Source organism: Mus musculus, chromosome 7 (assembly GCF_000001635.26).
Source record: "Mus musculus strain C57BL/6J chromosome 7, GRCm38.p6 C57BL/6J".
Taxonomy (NCBI): Eukaryota; Metazoa; Chordata; class Mammalia; order Rodentia; family Muridae; genus Mus; species Mus musculus.
The window spans coordinates 98633950-98658035 of NC_000073.6; the positions used below are offsets into that span (position 1 = coordinate 98633950).

Here is a 24086-nt window from a genome sequence, read left to right on the forward strand (position 1 = left end):
CAAACAGATAACGAAACATGGAAAATGTCTTTATTAGTCCTAACCATAACCTAGTTGTCCAAAAATCTTTTAAAAATAGATGGCAGAGAAAAAAATGAAGAGAAGACAGTTTTATAACTGGAACACAGCAGATGCTCAGTAATTATGTATGGAATGAGTTCTTTTCTTCTCCACTTAAATATTTATTTTTTAAAACACAAGTAAACCTAAATTTCTGAATCTGAAAATTCATGGTAAGCACTGTATATGACTTTAGAATCAAATGTGCCTGACAGCTTCAAATAATTATTCTCACCTCAAAATCCTGAAGGCAAAAACAAGAGTTGGTAAAGAAAAAAACAAAAAACAAAAAAACCCAAAGCATTCATATTTCACTTATAGGGAAACCTATATATTACAAACATTTTTATGTAAGTCTACCAAAGAAAATTTGAAAGTTAATGATGTTAGGTGACACTTATTAAACACCAATGAATAATCTTCTCTAACTCTGGTAACTTAAGAAATATATTATTACTTTTGTCTTAAAAGGAAATAGATGATTAGCAGACAATTATCAGAGGGTCAGTGACACAGTTCTATGGGAAAGTGCTTTGTTTAACATGACCAGATAGTTATTGGAGCTAGATCTACTTGTGTGTGTGTTGATTGTTCAATTATTAATTCATTCATTCAATAAATATTCATTAGTATCTAGTACAAGCCAAGACCTTGTTCTAAGTTCTAGGAAACAATGATAAAACAGACCAAAGAAAGCTACCCTCAGCGGTCTATGGGAGAAATAGAAAATAAACTTGCAATTTATAATATCAACTACTTACAAACATAATGAATAAAAACAAAAGACAATAGAAACAAAAGAATATGGATGACATATAGGTACATTTTAGTTACAGCTTTCCTATGCTATTTCTTGAATACTAAAATCATTTTTAAGTAAATGAAAGAGGAAGAAAAAAAGAACTAGCCATAAAATCCAGCAATGAAGGCAGCTAAAACTATTACAGTAAGGTTTAACAACCTGAAGCAAAGTTATATAATAGTCAATTGGTGTCAAGGCCAGCTCAGAAAGCAAAACTAAGAGCTAAGCTGTGCTAAGGATGACCCAGCTCCGGAGTCCAGAACCTTTCCAGTACACACAAGGTCCTGAGTTTGACCCCCAGCACCACCCACATACCACGACCACACCAAACCAAACCTAAAAACTTTCTACGAAAAAAGGGAATAACTCAAAAATGCTTACTTGAAATCAAATAAAAATGTAAACATTATGCTTAATAAACTTCACAATCAACAAAAGCAGTTAATTTCAACATATTAATGGATAAGCTTTAGTGAACCAGTGGAGTCATATATCTGGAACAGTTCATTATTATCAGCAAATTAGTAAAATGCTGACTTCCAAAGATATTCTACAAAGCAAAAGAGCTGGCATTTTCTAAGTGGATACTCCATGTCACATCTTAAATACTCAATTGCACTTAACCCTTGATGCCGACATTACTCTTGTCCCTGAGATGAGAAAAGACTTATTATCTCAGGAACCATAGCACCCTTCCACAGTTGATTCCAAAATACTGGCAGGCAGGTTTATAATATTCAAAGCAGAAAACAGAAAGATTCTTGCCTGATGAATCTGACCAGTTCAGGAAAACTAAGGACAAGTGGCAGAGGGACAGGGCAGTGAATGTGACAGTTTCATATGTAAGCTGACTGACAGACACTTAAGCAAAGTCTGAAAGGAAAAACTAACAAGTAAGATAAAGAGCATAAGAAAAGAAAGCCAGGCCAAAAGAATTATAAATATAATCAAATAAAAGAATATAATCACTCTATCCAATACCAGGATGTTATTTTTAAAAAGAAAAATAAGGAGCATCTACAGAAGAAGAAAGCAGTATTAGAAATGTAGAGTATGATGGTTGCCACATATTCTAATGGATGCCTCCTTAGCACTTGGCATTCAAGGCCAGCCAACACTCCACAGGCAGTTCCAGGCCAGTCGGAACAAAGAGTGAGATCCTTCCTTCAAGAAAAATAAAGTATGACAGCAAAAATGAACAGCTCCATGAAAGTAATAAAGGATACTGATCAAGGATACAGAAAACGATACACGTTTAACCACGTTAGGCTTTACACATATTATTTATAATACCCCAAGATTAGAGAAGCACTGGGTTGCTCCCCCCACCCCCTTCTATTTCACAGAGAAAACCTGGGTCTAGAGTTTAGTTTCCTCACAGTCAAAAGGCTGGCAGCAAGCTAGAATTCAAATGAAAAAAGTCAAGTTCCAAAATCCTGAACCAATAAATTATGGTACAGGGAGAGGAGAGGAAACAGAAAATAGAGATGAAAAAGTACAGGAAAATTAAAGGATCAACTTAGCAAGTTTCACATTCCCAAGTGATCCACAAAGGAAATGTAAAGGGCCAGCAAGGTAAGCAGGAACTTCCGAGAACCAAGTAAAGGATAAAAAGCTCTAAAACCAGGACCGGAGGGTCATGACATCTTTGCCGTTTCTTTTCAGTCCTCTAAAATGTGTCCAAAGACAAAACCAAAAGCTACAAAGAGAATGGCACTGCGTATCTCAAAAATAGTTCTGAAAGCTGGAAGCCAAGTAAAGAATGTCTTCAAAACTCACAGGAAAAAACTTCCTTTGCCCACACTGGGTCTCAAAAAACAATACAGCCACCCATACATGGGAAGCTACTAAAGGACAGCAAAATAAACTAATAACAAGGGAAGGGCACAAAGATGCTACAAAGGAGATCCCAGAAGCACAGGCGTAAACATAGCCTTAAGTCACCAGCATCCAGCCTAGTGTGGAGACTGAGGGTTGCAAGAGCATGAAACTGACCCAACACCAGTGACCTGAGGTCAAAATGATGCAAGACACCAGACAACAAATAAACAGGGAGATTTTAACAATTGTTCATTTACCCATACCCCTTTTTCTCCTCAAACACATCCAATTCTACTGGTAAAGCGAAAAAGTGACTTCCTAAACATAAGGCCACATAAACAAAGATTTTAAAAGTTTTCTAGTTTGTTTCAAAATGACATTACAATGATCAAATACAACATAAGTCCAGAAGCAGATCTGCTAGCTGTCATCTTGAGCAATCATTTGGCACCTGAGCTTCATTTTAGAAAGTAAGTAACACTATTTATCCCAATATTTCATATGTAGAGTTACACAAGCCATGTGAGCACCCCCAGCGTAAAACCAAGTCCACAGTCAGCACAAAGCTGTCAATTCTACATCACGCCATGACAAAGACAGAATGACTGATACTCCCTCTACCACCTACCTTCTGTGTTGTTGTGTTTGTTGTCTGTGTTGATGGTTTGGTAAACGTTATTTTCACAGGTGACATATGGGGTGGTAAGGAGTTGGCAATGCTCTGCATAATGTTGCTCATCTTGGGACTTCCACTCACAGGCACAGTGATCGTCTTTGAGACCGGAACAACAGCCTTTGGAACTTCCTTGAGGACAACAGGGGAGGAGCTAGAGGAGTTTGTTCGCCTGCGTTTTCTGGGTTTTTCATCTTCATCTGAGCAGCTAACGCCTGAAAGACAACAACAGTATTCCTCCTTCACAAAACTAGCACTGCCTCTTCTACTCTTTTTTTCAATGCCTGTGTCATCTTTGGCCTCTCCCTTTCTTTTATGCCCAAACTGTCACTAAGACCTGACAATTTTCCCTCAGAAAACATGTCTCTCTGAATACCCACCCTCTTTTCTTAAACTACTACTATATTTGGGGCTCCTTGTCTCTTGCCTGTATTTTATCAATAACCTCTTAGAAGATGCTCCTGCATCTATCTACGTCTATTCTATACTCCTACTAGAGCAAGCCTGGAAATTTCATAACTGAGATGCATAACTAAGTTTGTATTTTCCTAACCTCTCAAAATTCTTACCAGACCAAATCTCAAGGACCCCTATCTTTCCAGGCACACAATACCATCACCCTAACCCTGTGCCCCTCTAAAATCTTGACAAGCTAAATTTCTCACCATTGTCCAAAGATACTTCAGCACCCTCTTATCTGAGTCTGTATATTGTAATTTTCTTTGAAGAACACCACCATCCTCGAAGACCTCTTCGTCATCCTGCTATCATCATCCTGCAAGCCACTTCTCAGAGAAGCCTTCCCTTCCTTGCTGCAAAGCTAATCGACCTCTCTTCTGAGCATTGTACATAAAGCACTTTGTACATCCTCTTCTGTACCACTTACCACATGACAATGTAACTGTCTACACATCTACCCTATTAACAAGCTTTTTACACAAAAAGGCCTAAGTCTGTTTTGTCTCGCTGGTATGGTGACCTGCATAAAGCTGGTGAATGAATAATAAAACTAATGTCTTTGAGTATAAACTGATAGAGCTCTTGTTATTTGAAAGTACATTAGTTTGTGAAATAGTTTTTCATATCTGAGATTCACTAAGAGCAGTTTTGAAAATGATTGTCAAAAAAACAGGTCTTGAGGGGCTGAAGAGATGCCTCAATGGTTAAGAGCACCAACTGCTCTTCCTGAGGTCCTGAGTTCAAATCCCAGCAACCACATGGTGGCTCACAAGCATCTGTAATGAGAGCTGATGCCCTCATCTGGTGTGTCTAAAGACAGCTACAGTGTACTTACATATAACTAAACAAACAAACAAACAAATAAATAAATAAAAAGTCTTGAGTGTCATTTCTAAAGACCACTTTGGTTAAATCTACAGAAACCTGAGAAAAACTTAACAGTCAATATGACTCTTAACATATTTTTTAACCTAATACCTCAATTCTTTTGTAATTTTATAAAATTCACATGACAAATATACACAGCAATGTGGATGGGAAATTTCTACAGAGCATATATTAAAAAATTACATAGTATAACTCATGGAATTGGTAATAAAATGTAAGTCTTTACCGCTTTAATCATTAGACTATATGAAGAACTAGCAATGACCTAGAAACCTGTCTAAAAAAGGGAAATACCACCTTTAAAAATCTACATGAAAATCTCTTATTACTATATCAAGACCAATTAAAATCAAATACTAATGATTAAAAGCACAGCAAACAAAAATAAAATAATTTTAAAAATAAAATTAAAAGAGACATTAATGTAAGAAAAACTGGACATCAAACTGTTTTATAGAGTTGAGTATGGTGGTAACACCAGTAAGCCTAGCACTTGGGAGGCTGAAGCAGAAGGATCACAAATCTGAGGCCAGATTCTGTCTCAAAAACAAACAAACAAACAAACAAACAAACAAAAGACTACTGTATAGAGCAGAACAGAATCAGAAGTTTAAAACTGCAAATAAAAAACTTTTGAAGATTATATCAAGTAGAAATATAAAAGGTAGCCTCGAGAACGAGTCACTGCATGTAAGAGCTTGGTGATATGTGAAGGAATTCAAGAAAAGACTGAAAAGATTGGAATTCTGGGAAAACATCAAATAAGCACATGCCTTCAGTACCTATTCTTGTCTGTGTTCCGCAGGATTCAAAGGTGTGAATGCCTAAACGACAGCACTGACCAAAGATAGATTTCCCACACAGAGAAAAAAATGATGGCATTTCTCAAATCCCAAAGATGATAAAAAACGCAAATACCCAGTCATATATACAGATGAGAAGTCTTTAGAACCTTCAAAAACTAACCACTGAAAAACAGCTTGTGCCCGATGATTTATTCCAGAACAGCAGATCCACTCAGAGCTTGGACTGCAGCATTTGGTCAAGAGGGTCCTGGTAACACTGAGACATCACTTACTTTTGACATATACAGTACTTCCACTTGGCAAGACAACTACACTGGAGGCAGGACTGGCAGGTCTTGGAGACTTAACCGTTGCTATGCTGCCACTTGGAACAGGGGTAGAGGTTGGGGTAGACGTGGTACTTGTGTAGGAATAGCAAACCACTACTGAAGGAAGGATAAAAAAAAGTCTGCTGTTAACTTCCACCGCAACCGTCCAGACATACAGAGAAAGTACTTTTATTGAAGGCCAACTTTATCATTTTCATATGATCAGAAGCTAAATGCTAAGTACTACACTCAAAGGTTAAAGGCTATTTTGAAAATCATCACTTAATGGTCTTTCCCAAGTATTTACAGGCTTATCAACAGGTAATGGTAAATGGAGAAGAATGGAGGTACAAAGCAATCAAGCTTAAAACTTTACTGAGAAAAAGGGAAATAATTTCTCATATTGGCAAGAACTGGACACCAGGCACAAACTTGTAGTTTTTTTTTAATACAAACAGCAGTACCAATGATGGGAGAATGTAATATCTCCCTAATCGCAGAGATCCCCAAAAATGCTTACAGAAGGAGAACCAAGCTAGTCAGTCTGTTTAAATAAACTAATTCATCTATCACTCGCCAATCAAGTAGTATAACAATAACTAAACAATGACATCAGACTTTAAACTCCTTATCATTCAGTGAAAGGACACAACTTAGGAACATCAACAATAGCCTGGAATTAGGTAAGCCAGGCACTAAATTTTTCTACTGTCACCAATTCTCACACTATATCCTGTTTTAAAGATAAGGAATCCACAATTCACAGATGCTAAGACATGCTGAAGGTCACAAGGCTAGGAAATGACAAACTAAGATCCAAACACTGACTTACTTCACTATTAGAAACCCAACTTTCTTCCCATTCTACCAGCTAGCAAGAAGAAAAGGCAAAAGGAGAGGAAATATAACTGCCAACAACGAAGAAAACAGGAATCCAGTAGAGGCTACTAAGTATGCGCAGATAACTGTCTCCCTGAAAAATATAGCTTCCTTCGGCATAAAGCCAAGCCTAAACAAGAGTGAAGTGTGTCACTCTACTCAAAACCCACTACTAGACAAGACAAAGCAATATCTCAAAATAATCTGGCAAATGTATTGTTTTTAGACCTGCTTTTGATCTAAGCATACTCTTGAATTTAGTATTACCCTTGGTAAAACAACTGAAAGATTTTTAAAGCAGGTCAATTACTATATTAAGTAACAGTAAGAAAGTATTCATTGACTGGGCCAGAGAGGCTAAGTGTACCATTGAGTCAAAATAAAAAAACAGTTTTATTTTCTGAAGCCATCAGTTCAACATCTTTTACCTTGTTTCTGCTCTAATGCTACTCACTAAGTCCTCCCAGTCACCTCTAAGAAGAGACATTCATAAGGCATGGTAGCTCATGACTGTATTCTCAACAGAAGGGAGGCTGAGATGAAAGGATTACCTCAACATTGAGTCTAGCCTGGGATACAGTATTTGGTTTGGTCCCGAAAACAAAATAAAACAAAATAAAACAAAAGATACAATGATGTCAGAAATTCAGCCTGACAAACCTTTTGCAAATTAACATAATTTCCCTTTGAAGTAAAGAAACTTGATTTTGGTGGATACTGCAGCTTCTAGTTTGAGAATCAAAGACATTGGTTGGATTAAAAATGGATCTCATAGTTTTTAAGCACTTACTGTAAACAGATGGAAAGCCCTGAGCGGCTTCATCCCTACAGCGGTGTTCCTACTCACCGTCTTTGCTTGCTGTCTCTGCAGGCACAGGAAGGGACGCATTGTGCTGGACAGCTGCATTGGCCACAGCATTCGCTGTTACAGTGAAGGCAGTCTGGGGAACCAGCCTGGGCATCAGAGGTACCAATCTACGTCCTTCGATGGACCACTCTGAAGAACTATTAGGTCCAGACATACTAAATAAAAGAAAAAATGCTGCTACAAGGGTTCACAGTTGCTAAAAAGTGAGTCAGACACACGCAGCCTTTTCTTGTTAAATGACCAGAAGGGCCCTGATTCTGGAGAAGCTCCTTTCTAAGCAAGCAGGTCACACTTAGGAACATTTAAATTCGAGGAATGCCACGCACTGACGTTCCTACACACCATATTCTATAATCTGAATCCTACAATGAAGACACTTCTTTTCTATGCTTTAAAAATAAAAACTGATACTGACCTATGAAATTGGGTTTCATGAATGAAAATAAATATTTCTACTAACTTTTAAATTTTATTTTTTAATTATTTCAAGAAACTAAAAGCATTGAGTGTTAAGAATCAGATTTTCCTTTATAATTAAGGATGAAGTTCAATGAATCTTTGGAAAATTCCCTAACTGCCCGCATGGCCAGAGATTCTAAAGGCTTTAAAACATGGAAAACTGAGGCAGTAAACGAGAGGAGTTAGTAGGGTGGAAGATGGCTGTATACAACAGCAGGCATCACTGATAATATTCACTGTATTTTTATATTATTACCCTTCCTGGGGTTTTGGGGGTGGTGGTTGTAGTTGTGGTTGTTGTTGTTGTTGTTGTTTTAAGAGCAGATCTGAGGATCCTAAAAGAAATCTACCATTATTTTACTTTATTTGTCTGGTATACCCTGGACTCTAAAAGGCACTTGTGGCAACTGAACCCTCTCTAAGACATTATTAAATAGTCTCTCTTCCTTAAAACTTCTTCAGAACGTTTTGTTTGAGAAATTAAACCAGAGGTTAAAATACCAAAAGATAGCTGCCATATCTCTCTCTCGGCTTCATGAAACATCCTCATGTTTAGTGTCAAGGTTTAAAATTAATCTAAAAACAACTGGTTTTCTTCACTAAACTAGAAATAGAAGTTTTGTGAAACCACAGATTCTATAGCCCAGCCTAGAGCTTTAGACTTTATACCCAGTGACTCTTCAGATTCAGACCCCAAATCCTTTGTCAGTGGGCAGTGAAGTGCTTCCATGATGATGGTGGTGATGTTGACAGTGATGGTGTTGTTAAAATCAACTGAAGGCATGTTACATGTCAGGCACTGCTCTACATCTCTTACTGTCTTAACTCAGTTCTCTCAACAATCCTATGAAGTTGATAGCATCAGCATCTCCACTCTCTAGAATGAGAAACCGAATCACACAGAAGTTAAGTAGCTTGCCTTGGGCCACACAACTAATAAATGTTTCCTTCAACAAGTATGTATCATGCTTCTGTAATTATTTGTCATATCATAAACATAAAGAATAAAAGTTTCCGGGTAGGTTTTATGGGCAGGTTTACTTTACACCAATTGAGAATTATTGCCTAATTACTGCCAATTTTTGCTGAAGAGAATAAATTACAACTTAAAAAGGATTTAAAACAGGCATGATAGCACAGGCCTTTAGCCTTTAATCCCAACACCCCTTGGCAAAAGTAAGCAATCTTGTAAATCTTGGTGAGTTCAAGGTCAGCCTGGTTTACATAGTTAATTCCAGGCCAGCCAAGGATATATAGTGAAATCCTGTTTCAAAACACTGAAACAAAACATTGTCTCAAAAAAGAAAGATATGAAAGAAAAAGGATTCAAGTTCAAGAATCCAGTTGTGTTACCATAAAAATATACACAAACTCTTTCGTAACTTAAAGCAAATCCTACGGAAGAGAAGGAAAGGTGGACATCCTGAGGCATCAGGAGCCTCACGGATATGTCACATAAGCTCCATCTTAATACTAGTGCAGAAACAAAGAATAGTACAGACAAGATAAAGACAGAAAAGCATCATTACTAACTGCTAAATGAAAACTTTCCAAAAGCTAGCATTTCTTGTTACACTCCTATTCTGATACCATTTTATTAGACTATCACTGATAAACCTGTTTGGTATGAGTTTACCACACAAATAAAGTGACTTCTACACTTACCTGGTGTACTATTTAAATGGTGGCAGTTATTATAAATTTAAAAATATGAAGCACATGGACATGTGCTACGGAAAAGATGAAGCTTGCAGTGCAAAAAGACACAACTGCAACTTTTAGGAAGAATTATGTCTTCCAAATGTCCACTCATGCAAGCATGCTCAAATATTAAGTGAATGAGAAATGAAGTATCATGTTAGAATTAGGTCAAAAGTTCCTATTTGCTTTAGTAATAAAACTGTAAATATCTGTTAGCTGAACAAGTCATCTAAGTAAATTTAGAAATTAAGTATTGCACCTGAGGGTTTCACAGGTCCCCTCAGTATGCACACTTGCCTAACTCTCTAATCATCCAAAGAACACAAGGAAGGTGCAGACCCTGCTCTGCTCCCTGCTCTGAGAAAGCCACATACTAATAAGCTACAATGGGGAGCAGTTAAGAAAATCTGTATCCTCACACAGCAGCACAGCATTCTGGGAATATCTGACAGTAGGCAGAAGTGCCAAGATCTGATATTCCAGACTATCATTTTAGTCTAATTGTAGAGACACTGAGGACTGGGCTAAGCAAAACATTTGAAGCATTAATATTGTCATAACTAAGAACTCAAGATACAGTAACCAAGGACAAGCACTTCCCAGCCAGGCCTTGGAGTAGGGCCTTCAGCATGGTTCTCTTGGGGCCAGGTCCCTTACTCCTTTTGTTCCCCTTCTTTCCTGCTCAATCCTCTCAGCTTTCCCACCACCTTTCAAGTACATTCTTTCCGAGTCACACAGCAATTTCAAGGGAGGGAGGGAGGAAGGGAGGGAGGGAGGGGGAGGGGATGCAGTCAGCTCAGATGCATTCCTCTAGCTGTTTTTACTGACTAAAACCCTCATAGGCCATCTTCAGGTCTAGGCCCCACTGCTATATCTGAGGACAAGGAAGTGTCACCAAGCCTCATTCCCTAACTCTTAGCTCAACAAATAAATACAACAGCCAGCTAAACTAAAACCACAGTAAGAAATAAATATTAAAATCGGAGTAGAAAAAGACCTAAGCTTTTTTTAAAAATTATATACTGAAGTAAATTCTTTTCAAAAAAGGCAATTCATATATTAAAGAAATCAGAAAGAAAGGGAAGGGCAGAGAAAACAGGTGAATAGAAGCCAACTCTCAATTATCCATGCTAATGGAGAGAGGAAGGAAAGGGAGAGGTCACATAGATTAAAGAAATCCACATATTATCCAAAAATTATTTTAGCAAATACTAGTAAATTCTTGAACCCATTTTTTTTTCAGGCCAACTAACAAGTAGTGAAATGAGTTATAAAACTTTCACCTCCTCTCCCTTCCCACCCTCTGACTAGAGATATTCCCAAGCAGCGAAATGGCTAAAGGTCGGGCAGTATTAGGAAGGTGAGAGGGGAAGAGAAGAAGCAAGGGGCATGGTTAATTCATAAATGGAGTATGTGCCCCTGAATAATTGAGAGCGTCAATTTGGAAATAAATACAAGAAAAAGCCTGAAATAATAATAACCTATTTGCATACCTGTAACTTGGTCTTTCACCCAAATATAAGGATAAATTCATTCTTAAAAGGGGAAAAAAGGAAAAGGAGACTAAATAAATGTTATCCTTTTAGAATGACACTGACGCATCAACTTACAACTCATTGCCCCATAATACCACTTGAATGCATCTAAGGTATTCATTGTCTATTATCTAGCGCACAGTTTCCTATGACCAGTCCCCAAGTTAGAATCCAGACCCAGTTTAAAGTATTCCGATTCAAAAGTCTGAAGCAAATTCAAAAAGGGACACATTAAATTTGAATGTTTCAACTATGTTAGCCTGACAGTGAAATACTTGCCGTCTCTACAGAGAACTTCTAAGTTTCTACCATACAAGTCTATAAAGAATCTGAAACTTACAGAACAAAGAGCAAAACATTCAAACTACACTGTTAAAGAGGTGAGTACCCCATTCTATGTGTTAAGCAAAATGAGGGACAGTGAAGTACAAGAAGCCAACAGACCGTGTAATCAATTCAAATTCTGCCAAATGCCTTATGTCATCACATTATGGTAATGCGCTGAGTTCTCTTTCCTTTAGTTTTATGTCAATTAAAACATAAAAGTTAAAACAAATGGAGGATACTTTAACGTTTTATGAAATATTTCTATTATCACTGAAAGTACTCCTTCCCGGTCTTCTCTGTTCTTCAGGAGGCACTACCTCTCTATAACTAATGCCTGATTCTGCTCTCAGTCCTCTACCACCCTGGACCCAATCTCTCAGCTATGATGATCTGAAAACAATCTCTAAGAAGTCTTTATCATTTTACTGTGTTTGCTTTTTAAAGTACATTAAGTTATATTTATATTTCTTAAAAAGAACATACATTTTATAATTTTTTCTAAGACTTGAAATATCTATCTGAAATAATTAGAGCCATATGAAAATTATAATGCCTATTTATAAAGCAATACCTATATCAAATACCATTACAAGAAACCTGTAAGCACCTTTCAATTTTAGGAAGTACACTTCTTTGTTACTGAGCTGTGCTCCCTGTGCTCTTGGATCATACAGAGATTACCTTCTAATAGGATCTGACCTAAGTTCTTTAAGCTTCCCTAACAAAATGCAAAACAAAAACAAAAAGTAATCAATGGAATAAACAGTAATTGCTATGGATGGGCAGGCCTCTGAGTAAAGAGTTATTATTAAGATAAAAGGCTCAGGGACCTGCCACACAAAAGGAAGACTGTCTCAAAACTACTTTATACTACATCATTTAAAAAATCAGGGGTGGTAGACTAATGGCTTACTTATGTGCAATTGTTGTTAACCGTTCATCGTTTACTGCTCTCCGAACTTCAGCACGGTGGCGCTCTGTTGAGATGCTATGAAAAAAAATAGCCATTATAGAACTCTGCCAAGCAGGCAGCTCTTCTCTACACTTTTATTAATGTTTAAGTCAACATCTTTTGGGGGCTGAGGATTACTTTGCCTAATGTGTATCTTCAAATGTTTCAAAGTCATAGGAAAGATTTCATATTGGTTCTGTGTAACTGAGGATTATGTATCTGTAAATCCCAGAAAGACAAACTCAACCCGATATGCAGATTTTCCCATCTGTGAAAGAGCAGGCAAGACTTCCCGTTAGCGAGCATAGAAACAGGTGCAAGGTCCTCCTTATCTCAGGACTGCTGGCAGGAGGACTGAGCACTTAGAAGAAAGTCTTCTAAGGTCTTTTCCAAGGCTGAAGAATCTAATAATTCTATGTTCAATGACTACAATAAAAGCAGTAAGAGTGGCCAGATACTGTTTCTTGTGAGTACATGCAATGAAACGTGTCTCAACTTTAGCTACGTGCTTTCTACACTATGTTACCAATGGTAAAATGTACATATATTAAACACTGATAAATGAAACAATTTTTAAAGACATCCATTATATTCATAAATACCCAATAAAGTAAATACCACTCTTCTTATATTCTTTAGTATTTAACACTAAATTTATACCATGGATCACAACACTTAAGAACTAAAAGCAGAATTTACGAGGAACATAAATAACAAAAAAATAAGACTGAGAATCTTAATTACACTCCTATATTAATGTTAAGTAATAAGAGCCTCTCGCATCTCTTAACTTCTAAAAATAAAACAAAATTACTTTAAATGTAGAAAGCAAAAGAGTTAAGCAGAACATTTTCTGAGAAATCACAAGATATAAAAATGGATGGAGACGAAGCACCAAGGAAACCCTTTCACTAAAGTTGTCAGGTGACGTCAAGCTCCACCCAAGCTGAGATAAAGGAGTCAGCAGGGTTAAGGTGGCGGCTATATCTATCACTACTCCCCACTTACACGTTGAGGTATCTTGCTCATATCTCCTTCTTCCGATGATGCCACTTTACATCCTGATACTCAGCTGCACCAGCTCTTCTTTCTTTCGCCTATGTCAAAGGACCTCCCACCTGGTAACTCTCTGCCTGAAACCCTTTGATTGGCTTATACCACAGACTAAGTTTTCCCATTTTCTATAGCAGCAATCACACAACTAGAATAGGGCCTCTAAGTACCCAACAAACTGTTCTTCAATTTGAGAGTGAAAAGATGTAAACCCTACAAATTGAGATTTCAAGTCACATCACCAAAACTTTCATGACAAATTACCTAAGGACTTTTGAGAGCTCTCCAAGAAGATCTTTCTTTTCCTTGGTGAGGTCCCCTTGTGCCCGAAGTGCACTGATAACTCCAGCATATGCCTCCAGTTCTAGAAAAAGAAAATTATTTTATCAAGATAGGCCTTTAATTTTGAATAATGTGGCTATGCACTATTAAGATTTAGAGCAAGAAATCCCAAATCAACCAAATGCAAAATTTAGAATTCCTTTAAAAAATGTTATCAACTAAAAAGACTTAAATGTTAAGTTCATCATTTATATTGCTCTGTTATAAAATGTTATAAAATGTCTCATGGAGGCCGAGGGTATAAAATGCTTAGGAAAGAAAACATATTACTGAAGAATATTTAATCTAGCCAGACATGTTAGATCTTTACAGCTACAAAAACTACCATCCAAGCAAATAAAACACAAAAACTGCCATCCAAATAACTAATTAGTCCAGTGGTGTGTGCCAGCACTCACAAGGCTGAGGCAGAAAGATGGAGAGTTCGAAGACAGCCTGAGATATATAGTAAGAAACTGACTCAAAGAAATACAGGTAGGAGAGGTGATAGCACCTTAGTTTGATCCCTAAAATCTACTTAATAAACTCAAAGAGAAAGCTGGGAGGAGGTGGCAGATTCATTAATCCCAGCACTCAGGAGGCAGAAGTAGTCTCAGATCTCTTGAGTTCAAGGTGAGCCTGGTCTACAGAGTGAGTTCTGGGACAGCCAGGGCTATACAGTGAAACCGTGTCTTGAAAAACCAAAAGAGAAAAAGGAAAAAGAAAAGGAAAAAAAAAAAAAAAGCAGATATGGTAGTATATAGTTATATACAGTTATCACCCCGGTGTTAAAGGAAGCAGCGACAGGAGGACCCCTTAGGCTTGCCAGCCACTAAGCCAGCCCAGTCTACTAAAGTGAACAAGCTCCAGATGACAGACCTTACCCAAATAAAGACTAATCTAAAACACATAATTTTTTTTTTAGGTAGGTGATGCCTGAGGAACATTATTTGAGGTTGTTCTGTTTTATGCATGCATGTGAAGGAATATACAAATACACACACATGCACACGCATGCATAAAGATATAAACAGAAACTAGTAAATGTGGGCTAACTAATGAGACAATACATCTGCAGACTTCAAACTATACAATATGTAAACAGTAATCTCACTTGATTCATAGCGTCCACAATTCTGTCAAAAGGAGGCATAAAGGGATAAAGAGATGGCTCAACAGTTAAGAGTACTTGCTGCTCTTTCAAAGGACCTAGGTTCAAATACCAATACATACATAGTGGTTCCCTGAAAACCAACACTCTCTTCTGGCTTCCCTGATCTCCATGCACACGCGGTGCACAAACACACACGCGGGCAAAGCATCCATACATATAAAATAAAAATAAGGAAATCTTGTTTTTTTTTTTTAAGGAAGCCTTATATAGAAGAAATGGCTGAGTAAATGAAGCAGAAATGTCTAATTCCACTGAAATAGCCTGAGTGTGAACATCCTGTGTGTCGAGTGTGTTCTGAACAATATGCAGACACCACATGGAGTGTCAAAAGACAATGCTCCGATTCTCCAAAGGCAAAAACTCAGTTCCAAGAAAAACATTTCAGCTATGATCAGAGCCAGCCAAGATTACAAAAATGGTACTAGGAATAACCATCTTAGAATTCACTATATTAAATGTCTATGCCCCTATAAAATATTCTATTCAACAAATCAGTGTTGAGTCCTAATACACATATACTGAAAAGTGATAAGTTCTGCCCTCAAGTATTTAATTGCAAATGTCTTCAGGCAATTATGACGGTTTACATATAGTGATAGAGCAACAGGAAAAAACACATCATCTGGTTTAGAAAAACGAGCTTTAATCAGGAAAAGAAGTGTCTCTGTAAGACAGTGGAGGGATGAACTCCTGCAAAAGGAAGAGAGAGCAAAAGAACTGAAAAGATTTCTCATTACTTCAGGAACTTCCAGTAACAATAACTACTCTTAAGAGTTTTTACATTAAAGGCAGTAAAATTATCTGTAGTTGAATAGTCAGTAATTCAAACCAAACTACTAGCAGAATATAAGACAGAGTACCAGGGAAACTATTTAAATATTTGTAGATATAAAGCAAAGTCCCTATCCTCAAAATGATTAAAATCAAAGTCTAAAAAGGATATGTGTATGTTAGATAGATGACTGATAAGTAGGCATATATTAAGAAGGTTTTACTTCACACATGTAAGAGAACACAGTAAAAGGGAAACAGAAGTAATCTGTGGTCAGACTAAGAAAACCCTTTAATCCTAACCTAAAGAGTTATTTGCTAAAACCCAGTAACTGACTGTAGAGAGAGTCTGCAGAATGCTTGAGAATGGCAATGCCATAACAACAAACAAAAGATCAGAAGGAAAAGGTGGCTTGAGAAAAAGACAAACGATTTGCATTTCAGGTTTTACTGTATGTTTCTGAGACATGAAGCTAGTTTTGAGACTAACTTTAAATCCTGACCCTTTTGCCTCCACCTCCTTAGTGCTAAGATATGTGTGTCCATGCCTGACTTAAAAACACACCATTACAAAGAAAGCATCCTAATTGAGGAAATATGACAAGCAGAGCTGGACAAGATGTCACAGCAGGTAAAGGAACTCACTACCAAGCACTGTAGTCTAAGTTCAATCCCTAGGATCCACATCGAAGGAAGAGACCTTGAATCCTGCACACTGTGGCCTGACTTCCACACATGCCCCATAACATGTGTGCAAGATCTTGTGTGCATAGGCACACACACAAATTAAATAAATACAAATTTATTTAAAATGTAGCATCTTTTTTTTTTTTTCGTTTTAGACAGGGTCTTACCATGTAGCCCTGGCTGACCTGGAACTTTCTATGTAGAGTAGGCTGGCCTTGAACTCAGAACCACCTGCCTCTGCCTCTTGAGTGCTGGGATTAAAGGCAGGTGTCACCACACCTGGTTAAAATGCAGTAAAAAATTTTAATGTAACAAATATTTCTGACATTTCAAGTTTTATTTGAAGCCGAACTAAAAAGCCATGCACAAATGTCGGAGGTGGCAACACCTAACACACAAGCCTGCGGCTCTGAAAGCTCCCTCAGCCACACAGCATCCCCGCAAGCAGGTCAGTCACCCACCGTTAGAACCTTTACTTCCTTCCAAGCTTCCTTTCAGACTTGTTGGCAAATATGTTTATGAGTATCCTGAGATAGCTTAAACTCAATCTAGTTTCTGGTGCTATTTTTTGGCGATATTTTATTGTAGGGTTAATTCCAGTGACAGAATGTATAATGAAGCTGGGCAGTGGTGGCACTAGCCTGGTCTACAGAGCAAGTTCCAGGACAACCAAGGCTACATAGAGAAACTATGTCTCAAAAACAAAAAAGAAAAAGAGTATAATAAAATGAAAACAAACATGAAAGCCACAGAAAACAATGTATGTATGTATCACACTACTTTTATAAAACTCTAAAATAGGTGCTTTTAAACAAATTAGCTACTCAGTTATACTTTAGTCATAAAGCCCACACAAGTCAGTTAAGTTACAGCTCAAGAGGAAAGGGAGGGGCAGCTAAAAAGTAGCAAGCATTTGCCTGCTACTGGTACCTTAAGTATATCATAAGTGGTCTAGCCCAATTTCCTTTTTTAAATGTATATAATATTTTGCTTGAATGTTTGCCTATACACAACGTGTGTGCCTGTTGCCAGGAGAGCACAGATCCCCAGAGCTGCCATGTGGGTGCTGGAAACTGAACCTGGGTCCTCTAAAAGAGCAGCCATCTCTCTAGTTCTCTAATTTCCTGATAATTTAAACATCTGACATCTCAGATTGAAACAATTTATAGTTGTTTCTAAAGAGACAAAGTTTTAAGCTAATGACACTTTTTAAAAATTGTGTGTGTGTGTGTGTGTGTGATGGAGGGAGAGAGAGAGAGAGAGAGAGAGAGAGAGAGAGAGAGAGAGAGAACGAACATGAGGTGCCAATGCCGTGAATACAGCTGCCCAAAGAGGCCAGAAGAGGGCATGAGGTACTTGGCACTGGAGTTACAAGTAGTTGTGACCCACTGACTGCCAGAATTCTGAGAGCCCTTAAGCTAGTGGGTCAAGACCCCTGTGGAGTAGGATATCAGATATCCTACATATCAATTTTACATTATGATTTGTAACAGTAGCAAACTTTTGGCTATAAAGTAGCAATGATCATCTCCCCCCCACCCCCCCACCCCTGAGACAGGGTTTCTCTGTGTAGCCCTGGCTGTCCTGGAACTCACTCTGTAGACCAGGCTGGCCTAGAACTCAGAAATTCACCTGCCTCTGCCTCCCAAGTGCTGGGATTAAAGGCGTACGCCACCATGCCCGGCTGCAATGATTCTTTTATGGTTCCAGGGATCACCACAACATGAGGGACTCTATTAAAGGGTGAGAGCATTAGGAAGGTTGAGAGCCACTGCTCTAAGCTAACAATTCTTATGGACGGTATCTTCTCTAGACTTTGAACCTCAAAGACATGATAGTAACCCAATGGGTGAAAGAAGTCTTTTGTCAAATTGTTGTCAAAGTCCACCTTCATAAGTGTCACCAGAGATGGCAGTGCACAGGCAGTGGCTATTTTCTTTAGTATAGAAGCAGCACCTAGCATCTCCCACACAGTCTACCTAAAACTACACACATATTTATTACTAGTTATTTATTACTTTAAAATGTTTTATGCTCACTTTTTCCTGAACCCTAAGTCTTTATTTCTTCAGTTTCTTCTACGGTATCTTTTTTCTGTGCAACCTCCTCTTCTAAGCTAGGAACAATTTGATTCTCTCCAGTGATGGTCAATCAGATGTTTGGGGCAAGGGAAACCCCAATATAGAATTCAATCTGACCCTGAGTTCTATAAGTCCACTGGCACATCTTGGGTAGTTCACCTGTTTATCTGAATACAGTTAGTAACTGAGAATCTACATGTAAATCCAAGGGTTAAGAATTACTCTCTATATTTTAAGTGATGTACAGAAAACAAAAGAAAGCTAGCACTCTCTTTGAGCTATTGAAGCTGCAACTGGACCCACTGCTTGGCCTGGGCATACATATTAGCCCCATCGTGGTAACAACACAATGGCACACATTGCTTTTATAAAGTGGCATCTTGTGGGTGGTAGCTTTTCAGATATAACCTTGATAGCCTGAGCAGTTTCACGGGCGTTCATTCTTGATCACCAAAACTTTAACCTCTTGATGTGGGTGATTTTATAGGGTCTTGTGGTCAAGCCATTTTTATACATTACTCAAATCACTTCTGGGAAAAGCTAGAGATAAAATTAGACTTAAAGGTTACTAATTTTATATTTAAACATAAACCCTTGATTTAAGGCTCCCAAAACCCAGAAACTTCAGTCCAATCTACTGTCTTTGGGATCTATTTATCTAGTATTCTTAACTCTGAGAGAAATGGAGTTCAACTTTATAACCAACAGCAGGTTACATTAGTGCATGTGTATAGCCAAACACCTTCAAAGTAGTGATAAAAGTTTACATGCAAGCTTAAAAGACTGTCTCCCTGAAAGTGCACTCTTCAGATAGCTAAAACAAGGTTACGTAGTTGGAAATCCTGAATGGGATATTCGCAGCCGATACACAAAAGCTACAATTTTATCTGATCTACATAAAAGAATTTTGCAAAGATTTCCTCTGAAGGAAAGCATTAGTGGCCTACAAATACGCCTGAAAGTAACTGCTTTAAACACTGTATTATCAGATGTAGACCACAATGAGAGGCTTTTTATTTAATTAATATTCATTACCAAGACACTGATGATCCCTTCCAAATTATCTGTCACTTCTTTCATTTAGTACAGTGCCTCAGGCCACAGTAATAAATAAACCAGGGCCCTTATAATCTAAAACAGCATATTCATGAATATTCATTTGAAACCAAAGATTCAAATGATGAGAGTAAATCTTTTTCCCAATATACCCAAGAATGGCATGTGGCTAACGCCACTCTACACACATGGGGATGACATTAGTTCCTTGCACAAACATATGCTTTAGCATTAGGGCTTGCTTTTCTCCCTAAATACTTGTTGAAAAGAGCTGCTATAGGGGGGTAAAAAAGAAGCATTAGTCAAATTTAAATATAATGGGTATCTTATCAATTACAGTAAGAAATAACTGGGAAACTAGGCAGCTTGACTTAACTTAAAATCCAGAAAAGGCATGTTTCTCACATACTCAGTTAGTAGTATCCCAATATAAGCAAAACACAAAAAAAAATTACGTAGAGCAGCAGCTTTCAACCTGTGACCACTCAACCTGTGAGCACAACTCCTTTAGAGGTCAAATGACCTTTTACAGCGGCTACCTAAGACACAGATATTTACATTAAAATTCATAACAGTAGCAAAACTACAGTTATGAAGTAGCAACAAAAGAATTTTATGGTTGGGGGTGACCACAATGTCAGGAACTGTATTAAAGGGTCACAGCATTAGGAAGGTTGAGAAGCACAATGCTAGAAGTCAAATACTGACTGTATGACTTAATGGGAGTACTGCCTCATGTCTAAACTTCCTATGTAAAAAGGGGACCAAAACCAAACCAAACCAAAGCAATCCACCTTTGGGGCTTGAGTGTTATGTGAGATGTATAAGGAGAAGGCTTCCCATTTGTCATGGCTCCTTGTGTCATAACTCCTCCATCTCGTGTACAAATCATTCTAGGTCCTGAGGACTATGCCACCAACAGCCATGACCAAGCAGAAAAAGAAAAGGTCACAGAGAAATATAAAATATCAAAAATAAAACGGGCAGGCACGGCCAAGCACACCTGTGGTCCCATCACACGGGAAGCTGAGGAAGGAGACCGACATGATTCTGAAGACAGCCTGGGCTATGGAGTGAGAACCCGGCTTAGAACAAAAACAACAAAAAGCATACCCAATTTTCGAAGAATCCGTTTGCATTCATCCCTGCTGAGATCCAAAAGGGTTGGCCACACAACAGGCATTGCTGCTTCTGTCTGGTAGCCCCAAAGAGCTTGTCCTCCCTATCAGAGGAAAAACAAATCACATTACCAATGTATACGCAAGGATATAGAAAGCCTTCGACTGGCTACAAACTAAGATTGAAAAGATAACTCATACCATTTTCATCTCCACACTCCAGCTCCTGACAAAGGAAAAAAAACACCATTTGAGAGCACAATGACCCAGCTCATACTAACAGGGGAAAGAACAGGTTTTAAAGTCAAACACTTCTTGGTTCCAGTTCCAGCTTTACAACATAATTAGTTGTTTCATCCTTGTGAATTGGCCTCTCTGAACCCAATTTGTATGCCTTTATTTTAAAAAAAAAAAAAAAAAAAGTAATCCCAAGTTTGTTTCAAGTATTATTTAGAAAACAGGGCAAGCCAAGTTCTGTCATAGTGGCTGGCATATGACTTGCCAAACAGACTCTACCACCTGTGCAACCTTGGACAAGTGATTTGACCTCTGCCAGTTTCCTTAATAATAAGTTAGGAGATAAAATAAGCAAACGGTGGAGCATGTCATTTGGATAAATGAAACTCAATAACTCTTTTCTCAAGTTTTGGCAGTAAAAAAAGAGTCATTTCGACCAGTTACCAAAAGTTTAAAAGCCTAGAATTTCGCACTGTGAATTCCTTGGTCAAACAAAACTACACTACAGGTTGAGAACTCAGTAGATCTTCCTTAACATCTGTTAAACTGATAAATGGATGGTCAGCAGCAGAGTAGAATGAATGAATGAGCCAGCCTAAGAGTCAAACACTAAACCGATATGACTCTTCAACTGCGTTCCAGGCTCTGGGTTGCTAACTCCAACTCTTGGCCTCAAGTGGAGCCCCCTTCCCCCTACTTCCCATAGTCCTCTGAGCTCAGAACCAACTCTGAGCGAGCCAAACTGGATGGCGCGCCCCAGCTGGCAGGATGACATAAAGAAAGGGGGTGGAGAGGAGGAAGGGGCAGAGCCAAAGGAATCCGCTCGCTCCCCAAGCCAGTCCCCGCCTCCCGGTAGAATCTCGGAGGCGGCCGGCGACCGCCCGAATCGGGTACCACGTCACGGCATCCCAAAGCATCCCCTCCAGGGAAACGCACGGCGGGGCCGCACAGCAAAGGAAAGCCGGGCAGCAGAAGCCGGAGCGTGCTCCCGGCACCGGGGTCGCACCGACTCCGTCCCCCGCTCAAGTGTCAGCAGGCAGCCCGCCCCGCCCCCTCTCTAAACACGCACTCGCTCACAGCACCACAACAAGAGCAGCCCGCCCGGCTCCTCGCCCGCGCGGCTCCGAGCGGGTTCCAATGTCAAGCCCGCGCCCCCGCGGCCAGCAGCCAGTCTTGGGAACCCTGGCCAGCGTCCGCGCCTCGCGCACTCCTCAGCGGAGACGACAACGGAGAAAAAGCGGGGGCACGGACAGACAGTCAGACAACCCGGAGTCGCCTCGGGGCTCCTAGACCTCGACCTCCGGCGTCCCATCACCAGGCATGCCGGAGTCGCCCTCAGTCCACTTGAGGGAGCCCCGCGATCCCGTTAGGAAACAACGGAGGATGGGGCTGACCGACCCAAGCCGGGCTCCCCGTGCCTGGCCAAGCGCTCCCCTACCCTGGATAGCCTGCCAGCTTTTCCCAGGACCCTGCCTGAGAGACACCCACCTGCCCGGCCTTTCGGGGCTCATCTAAAAGGCTCCTCCGCCAAGACTAGGGGACACCAGGAATTAGGTTTGTTTGCGGTGCCTCAGAAGGGGCAAGATGGCGACAGATACCAGAGCGCAGGCGCAGGCGCGCGCGGCTCGCCGGGAGGTGTAGTTCGCCTTTCCCGCCTTTTGAGAAACGAGCACTCAAAAGCCTCCATTCTTCCTGTCCCTTTTCCTCTGCCTTTTGAAAGGAAAGGGCGGACAACGCGGGTCCTAGTGGGAGTTGTAGTCCGAGTCCAACCTCGCTCCTCTTTCTCTTGCTGCTTGCTGGTCACATGCGCAAGGAAGTCTGGGAGTGTAGTTCCTTTCGGCTTCTACATTACCCTCCAGTCTCCAGCTTCGCGCGCCTATCCTCCGGTCTTTCCCAGCCAATCAGCTGCTCTTTCGGCTGTACGTGTGGCGTCACACGTAGCGGTCAAGATGGCGTCTGTAATTGGAGCTGAGCTTCGACCTTTTCACTCTAGCGAGGGTTGGGATGAAAAGAACACAGCTTGGTCCCTGATGCCCAGTTGAGGATTAAGATCTGGTTCCGTAGACGCTTGGGAGTAGTCATCAGCGTCTTCCAGCCACCCAAACGACAACTCAAGAAAGGTTATCCACTACGGAGAGAGAAGACCTCACAGTGGCCCGTACACCTTTCTCGGTGTTAGGAGTTGCAAGTGGAGGAAAGGAATCCGAGCGGTCTCAGCTTGGAGTTACGCCATGTACGAAGTAGGAGAGGTAGTGATATCTCGTGCAAAATCTGACAAAGGGAAGAAGGGACTTACTTGAGGCACTACGACATGGTAGGTTCACCATCAGCCTTTGTTCTTAACCACACAATGTTGTGGAGGCCTTGTGCCCCTATTTTACAGATCGATAGGGACCCAATATATTGTTTCTCTGATCCAAGAACTCAAAGTTAATTTCTAGTATTATAAATCCCATCGAATTTTGTTGTGTCCTCCCTCTAAATAAAGAACTCTGGTAGCATCGGATGCAATGAAAGTGCAAATCTTGAGGAATTGTTAGTGTGCATCCTTCTGTTAGCAGATTCCCGTGAAAACTAGGGTAACCACTGGGAGGACATCTAGCTCAATGGCAGATTGCTTGTCAAGTATGTGCAAGACCTGGAGACCTGAATCGGATTCCTAGCACTAAGGGATGTTAGGATGGACACACGAGAAAAACTACCCTGTGGGAATATTAAGATACACAACGTGAATGAAAGTTCTTTTCCTAGTTCATTATGAATTACATTTATAATCTCAGCACTGTAGAAGTGGAAGAAGATGAGGAATGCAGGGTCAGACTGGACTGCAAGAGACACCGAGACCAAAACAAGAAAAAAGAAGAAGTTTTTAAGTAAATTGTGAACCACTGCATATGAGTCTACTCCTGCTCCTGAATGGAGCTGTAGGTTAGTCAGAAATAAAAAGGACCATTTCCTATACAGCTCTCCTGGCCTTCTTATTGCACCCTATTTTGAGGTCAGTTTCTTAAGAATACCTTGCAAGGTAGTAAATTAAGTCTTCTCGAGAC

General features: G+C 39.6%; 1 protein-coding gene across 38 annotated transcripts in view; it reads right to left on the reverse strand.

The window, feature by feature from the left end:
* Nucleotides 1-22878, reverse strand: part of Emsy (EMSY, BRCA2-interacting transcriptional repressor) — a 69698-nt gene extending 46820 nt beyond the window's left edge. For 9 of the 38 annotated variants that reach the window (XR_003946459.1, XR_001785534.2, XR_001785532.2 and 6 more), the window contains exons 1-8: nt 22525-22877; nt 20795-20903; nt 13856-13955; nt 12500-12574; nt 11218-11259; nt 7544-7719; nt 5782-5934; nt 3312-3571 (exon numbers count right to left, since the gene is read on the reverse strand). Coding sequence is in view for 32 of the 38 variants with exons in the window: in XM_030242484.1 (XP_030098344.1) it covers nt 3312-3571; nt 5782-5934; nt 7544-7719; nt 11218-11259; nt 12500-12574; nt 13856-13955; nt 20795-20864 (876 nt within the window). In the remaining 6 variants the exon portion in view is untranslated. Of the gene's footprint in view, nt 1-3311; nt 3572-5781; nt 5935-7543; nt 7720-11217; nt 11260-12499; nt 12575-13855; nt 13956-20794; nt 20904-22524 lie in introns of all 38 variants that reach the window. The other 29 variants (XM_017322179.2, XM_017322178.2, XM_017322176.2 and 26 more) reach the window with 19 other exon arrangements.
* Nucleotides 22879-24086: the final 1208 nt, after the last annotated feature.